Raw genomic sequence first — 5,690 nt, 5'->3', positions numbered from 1 at the left:
TTTCATTTGTTTTTTTTGTGTTTTTATTTTCCGCATTGCCACAACTATTGAATTTTAGGATCTTAAGAGATTAAAAGATGAGACAATGCTCTGCATAGTTCTTACTTAGTCAAGCGAACTAAAGTGACACTCAATGTACCTACTAACTAAATACTATTTAAGATGAAATGTGTTTGTAATTAACTAGGCTTTACAATTATATACTTTCTGACTGCACTTTTTAGAGAAAAACAAAATAGAAAAACCGAAAAACTCAAATTAAGCAATATATTTTCATTCTGTCTCGGATTGATATTCAAATTAGTGGTAAAAACTTAAACAAATTAATAAAATATATATGAAATTGACAATGTATTGTAGTTGCAAAAGGTCCAAGAAAAAACCAACAAAAACTAAGGAATCAAAACTAGCAAAATTTTGGTAGTCAACTTAGCTGAAAGTGAATTACATGCCTAAATCAATGGTCATCCATTAACGATTAGCGAAAACACCTTAAATTAACTTAATATTAATCTAAAGCCTGCCGAGTAGTTCATTAATATTAATATTATTATTTACGTCTTTCACTGTAAAGTGCCTCCGAATTGCTTTAACTATGCACCTCACTTCTTGAAGCTTTTCCAAAACCATTTGTCCAAAAAAAAAAAAAATAAATAAATAAATCAAAAAAAAAAAGAACGGCTTTAAATATATTGAAATTGCATATTATATGTAAACCCGTAGCAAGAAATAAAAAAAAAATAACATTATGTACAATATCAAAGTCCAAATTGTAGAGAGCTTAACAAATAAATATATCAAATTGAAAAAAAAATTTTTTTCAAATCTTGTTTAATTTCAGCAGTACCTAAGATCGCAGTTTTATGCGATTTTCACTAAGAGAAGAGAGTACTTTCTTTATAAAAAAAAAACATTCTCCCTTTTCAAGCTTTGAATGTTATAACAGTTTGAGTTTGATTTATTTTCATTTCAATGAACATCTCTGTTCTATGTATTCCCAAGAATTACGTGCAAAATCAAAGTCTAAAATGTTTTTTTTTTTTTTTTTTTTTTTTTTTAATGTTTTTATTTCATATTTCTATTTCTACTATCCCTAAGATCCTATGTAATACTTACCTACAAAGTGTCCCTTTATATTAAATAAAATTGATTATGTTAATTCATACATTTCATTATATTATCAATCTTTATTTTTCATTGTTTTTTTTTTTCCCCTAAATTACCCACTCACATTGTGAAAAGGGTATATTGGATCCTTTTAGAGGAATTCGAACGAGTGTTATACAGTCGATTACAAGAATTGGAATTATTACTATAAATGTTATTATTGTTGAAAAAATATAATTTATTAGTGTGCCAAACTAAATATTTGACACTATTGAAAGAATTACTCACGCAAAGTAAAACTGAACAAATTATGTTGTTCTTAATAAAAAAGAAAAAGAGAGTTGAAGGAAATATTGAAGCTCCTACTTTAGATGAACTTTGGCCACAGCTCCGGCCAGCGCACCAAGAACGACTGATGAGATATCGCTTCGCTGAGGACTTGCCAAAATACGGATGTGTTCCTGGTTTCATTCCAATTCCAATTATTTGCCGAATGACGTTGATCGCTATACTGCGACTTGATGTTCAGCCAATGTTCGGTGTTGTCCTGCTGCTTGGTGGCATAGTCCATTCGATATTTGGGCGGTAACAAAGGATTTGGGGGTCGCTCCTCGCGTTGTCTACGTTGTAGTGCAATCAGTCTTTCCTCGTCGCAATATTGTTGCTCCAGTTTCATAAGTTCGGCTTCCACATTCAAAGCATTGCAACTGTCATTGCGTGCAGCACCCGCTCGAGTTGCCAGCCCAACGGGCGCAGCATCCGTGGCATTGGGCGTCACAATGGGCTTCAGTGGATTGAGCGTTGGGTTAACCGGTGCCGTGGCATTTCCTATATCGCTGCGTCGATGCCATAGTGTGCCCGGCAGCTGGCTGGCAATGAAGAATGCGCCCGCAATTGTGAACACACTTGCCGCATAGCTCAGGGCCAAAACAGCCAGGTTATTTAATAGAAATTTCATTAACGTGAAGCTAGGCAATAGCTGCATCAGTTCACTGTAGGTTAACCAGCCACGCCGCAAGCCCTCACGCTGTGCCAGCGTTCGCTCTACGCTGCTCAGCTTTTCAAAAAATTGCTCGTTCGATATGTATATCTTCCAGTCCTGTCAACACAAACAAAATTTACAATTAATAATTACAATTCTATGTAGAAATATGATAAATGCATTTACAATAGCTGTCAGAAACTCGAGTTCCAGTTGTTTCAGTTTGTCCTCGGTCATGTTGCCCTCTTTTGCCCAATCCTCCAAATAGAAACGCTCATCGTGGCCGGCATAGAATTTCGTTGAAATCATCTGTAAGTCGAAAAGAACAACACAAAACAAAACAAGTTTATGAGTAACCATGTGATGTCACTGGCCAAAAGCCAAATACCAAAAATGCTATAAATAACAAAGAATTACATAAATAATGTGTGCATCGAAATGCAGTGCTGTTCTTAGTTATAATTTAAGAGTAAATGTGATGCCCAACCACAATCAAAATAATAAAAATCATCTTATTTTCTCATTATGGAATTTAGAAAGCGCATTACCCACACAGCTGTGACGTCACAGCTTTGTGCATGACTACCAGCCAAAAAAATTCTATTGTATATAACAAAAACTTGTATATAACAGACTGTATATATAACATACAGTTATATATACAAAAATATGTATGCTATGCAGTGCAGTCAATACGACTTATCAGTTTTAGCTGCCAGCTGCCCTCATTTAGTTTAAAATAAATGCCAAGCAACACAATGATCATACAAACACACGCTCACATTATTCACTCATTATGGGCAACGCTGCTGTAGAACGCTTTCGACTGTGTAAGTATGTGTGTGTATTTCTTCGCATTAGTGTACTGGCAATTTCAGTGATTGTGCGCACACACATGCACGCAAATATGTATGTATGCGTTATTGCGCGTAAGGTGGGTTATCAATCAACAGGTTTTCTGCCACGAGCTGCTGGCAAAGCGTGAACAACAAATTACACTTACCAATGACACCACAAATAACTCCTGTGGCGTGATTCTGTAGCCATAGCCGGGATCAATGCTATTCAAGCGATCCAAGTAGATAAGCGCCATTATGAGGGAGCATGGTGTTGCATGGGTTTTTCCAGCCGCAATTGAACTCAAACGATGCAGCGAGTGGCCGCGATGTGGCTCCGAGAATAGATCGGCGGCATATTCTGCAAATGGCATGGATACTTCCATATCCGCCTCCGTTGTGTCCACACCTCCATAGTAAAGCGTTTTTCGTATACGATTTATAAACTCGCCGTGCTGCATCACCTGCAAATTAAAAAGCAATTAGCAATGCATTTGATGTGTTACGAATAGCGCCAATTGCGTGGATTACCTTTTTTGGCGCAGATGAGACGAATTTACTTCGCCCCATTGGAATAAAAAGTGTTCTGCGTCTTTAGCGTGAAAATAAAATGCTTTCGTAGGAGAACCGTGTCAACGTTGCCACATCGACTAAAACCAACTGTTTGGTTTGTAGCTGAGCACAGCAGGGCTGTCAAGGCTGCAGTACAGGCATCAAAATAAATTTAATTTTATCTGCGGGCTTTATAGTAATTATCGAACAACAAAAAATAAATTTTGAATTCTAACTTGTGTACTCCTGCAAAGCCTGTCAAAAATTTAAAATGAATACTAATTTGTTTATTGTTTGGTGCGCGATTTGCCATTCTCACGTTAACGTTAAAACATATGATTCGACCATACTCGTTGCGTTTTTTTTAGAATCGCAAATCATAAATAAAGTTTAAATTATGTCGCGATTCAGTGGAGCGCTGCAGTTAACCGATTTGGACGATTTTATAACGCCTTCACAGGTGAGCTGATAATTAATTCAAAGCTATAAGCAATTAAATTAATGCGATTAATTTCAGGAGTGCATAAAGCCCGTGACAATAGATAAGACAAAGTCAAAAACTGGATCCAAAATAACCGTACAAGCGGATGGCTATTACGAGGAATCAGAGGTACAGAAGGTTTATAAATGTGTTTTATAGCTGACTTCGAATATTTTACAATTAATAGAGCGGCAAGCAAAAGCTGCAGAAGGTTGAGATCACACTGCAAGATTGCCTCGCCTGCTCCGGCTGCATAACCTCCGCGGAAGGCGTGCTTATCACACAGCAAAGCCAAGAGGAGTTACTCAAGGTGTTGCGCGAAAACGAAAGACTCAAAGCATCCGGCGACAGTGACAAAGTGCGCACAATTGTGTTTACAATTGCGGTGCAGCCGCTAATAAGTCTCGCCCATCGCTTTGAGCTTGGCGTCGAAGAAGCGGCTCGCCATTTGTCCGGCTATCTGCGACAGCTGGGTGCCGATTATGTGCTGAGCACCAAGATTGCTGACGATCTGGCGTTACTGGAATGCCGGCAGGAGTTCGTTGAGCGTTATCGGGATAATGCCGATCTGAGCATGTTGAGTTCCTCGTGTCCCGGTTGGGTGTGCTATGCCGAGAAGACCCATGGTAATTTTATATTGCCCCACATTGCGACAACGCGTTCGCCACAACAAATTATGGGCGTGCTCGTGAAACAGAGGCTGGCGGAGAAACTGGGCGTATCCGGCTCTCGGATCTATCATGTCACAGTTATGCCCTGCTACGATAAGAAACTGGAGGCGTCTCGCGAAGACTTCTACAGCGAGGTGAACAGCTCAAGGGACGTAGACTGTGTGATTACCTCAAGTAAGTAAGAAGCGTATTATATTCAACTATGTATGTGTTGTAAATTCGCTTTTTGCTTTCCAGTTGAGGTAGAACAAATGCTCCAGACAGAGGAACAAACGCTGCAGCAATTCGCACCCTCAGACATGGATTGGCCGTGGACGGATCAGCCGCCTGAGGCTATGGTATGGGCACACGAATCCACCATGTCAGGTGGCTATGCGGAACACATTTACAAATATGCCGCCCGAGAACTGTTCAACGAAGAGACACCAAATGAACTCCAATTCAAGGCGTTGCGCAATCGAGACTTTTCCGAAATTAGTTTGGAGAAGGATGGAAAGATCGTACTTAAATTTGCCATTGCGAACGGCTTTCGGAATATACAAAATCTTATGCAAAAACTGAAGCGTGGCAAAGGGCCGGGCTATCATTTTGTTGAGGTGATGGCCTGTCCGTCCGGCTGCATCAACGGTGGCGCCCAAGTGCGTCCCACCACGGGACAACATGTACGCGAGCTGACTCAACAGCTGGAGGAGCTCTATAAGCAACTGCCGCGCTCCAATCCGGATAATGCCCATACTAAACATATATATACCGATTTCCTTGATGGCACACAAACCGATAAGTCCCAAAGCCTACTCCATACCAGCTATCATGCAGTGGAGAAGCTCAACACAGCCTTAAACATAAAATGGTAGCAAACTATTTACTTTTGGATCACTGTAGATGAATAACAATTCAATCGTTACAATTGTTATTAATGTTTTTTGCAAAACAATACATACATATATCGGATGTTAAATATTTAAATACAAGAGCTAAAGTAGAACTATTTTTTTTTAATACTGCTATAAATTTCTTTATTAAAGATTTTATTGTTATAATAGAAATATGTAATTTTAAAT

At 38.8% G+C, this 5,690-nt stretch overlaps 2 protein-coding genes across 2 annotated transcripts; one reads left to right on the top strand and one right to left on the bottom strand.

Moving 5' to 3' along the window:
* Window positions 1-1,324: 1,324 nt before the first annotated feature.
* LOC6576644 (protein CNPPD1) lies at window positions 1,325-3,605 on the bottom strand. Its single transcript, XM_002002596.4, has 4 exons — window positions 3,457-3,605; window positions 3,093-3,389; window positions 2,276-2,398; window positions 1,325-2,206 (listed from the first exon to the last, which is right to left on the bottom strand). The coding sequence occupies exons 1-4, from the start codon at window positions 3,493-3,495 to the stop codon at window positions 1,475-1,477; spliced, it is 1,191 nt and encodes a 396-aa protein (XP_002002632.1). The 5' UTR covers window positions 3,496-3,605; the 3' UTR covers window positions 1,325-1,474.
* A 137-nt stretch (window positions 3,606-3,742) lies between these two features.
* On the top strand, window positions 3,743-5,614 carry LOC6576643 (probable cytosolic Fe-S cluster assembly factor GI11683). Its single transcript, XM_002002595.4, has 4 exons — window positions 3,743-3,937; window positions 3,995-4,087; window positions 4,146-4,803; window positions 4,867-5,614. Exons 1-4 carry the CDS (start codon window positions 3,875-3,877, stop codon window positions 5,481-5,483), a joined length of 1,431 nt encoding a protein of 476 aa, XP_002002631.1. The 5' UTR covers window positions 3,743-3,874; the 3' UTR covers window positions 5,484-5,614.
* Window positions 5,615-5,690: the final 76 nt, after the last annotated feature.

This window comes from Drosophila mojavensis, unplaced genomic scaffold, assembly GCF_018153725.1.
Source record: "Drosophila mojavensis isolate 15081-1352.22 unplaced genomic scaffold, ASM1815372v1 contig_36, whole genome shotgun sequence".
NCBI lineage: Eukaryota > Metazoa > Arthropoda > Insecta > Diptera > Drosophilidae > Drosophila > Drosophila mojavensis.
Note: the sequence above shows the minus strand (reverse complement) of the source record. Positions and strands in the feature narration are given on the sequence as shown.

Bases quoted from the DNA above. Each gene is read 5' to 3' on its own strand.
- LOC6576644 (XM_002002596.4), bottom strand. From the start codon at position 3,495: ATGGGGCGAAGTAAATTCGTCTCATCTGCGCCAAAAAAG. The intron at 2,399-3,092 runs GTAAGTGTAATT...TTCGACTTACAG, and splicing joins AGTTATTTGTGGTGTCATTG to ATGATTTCAACGAAATTCTA. The intron at 2,207-2,275 runs GTAAATGCATTT...TTGTGTTGACAG, and splicing joins TCGAGTTTCTGACAGCTATT to GACTGGAAGATATACATATC.
- LOC6576643 (XM_002002595.4), top strand. From the start codon at position 3,875: ATGTCGCGATTCAGTGGAGCGCTGCAGTTAACCGATTTGGACGATTTT. The intron at 3,938-3,994 runs GTGAGCTGATAA...GATTAATTTCAG, and splicing joins ATTTTATAACGCCTTCACAG to GAGTGCATAAAGCCCGTGAC. The intron at 4,804-4,866 runs GTAAGTAAGAAG...TTTGCTTTCCAG, and splicing joins AGACTGTGTGATTACCTCAA to TTGAGGTAGAACAAATGCTC.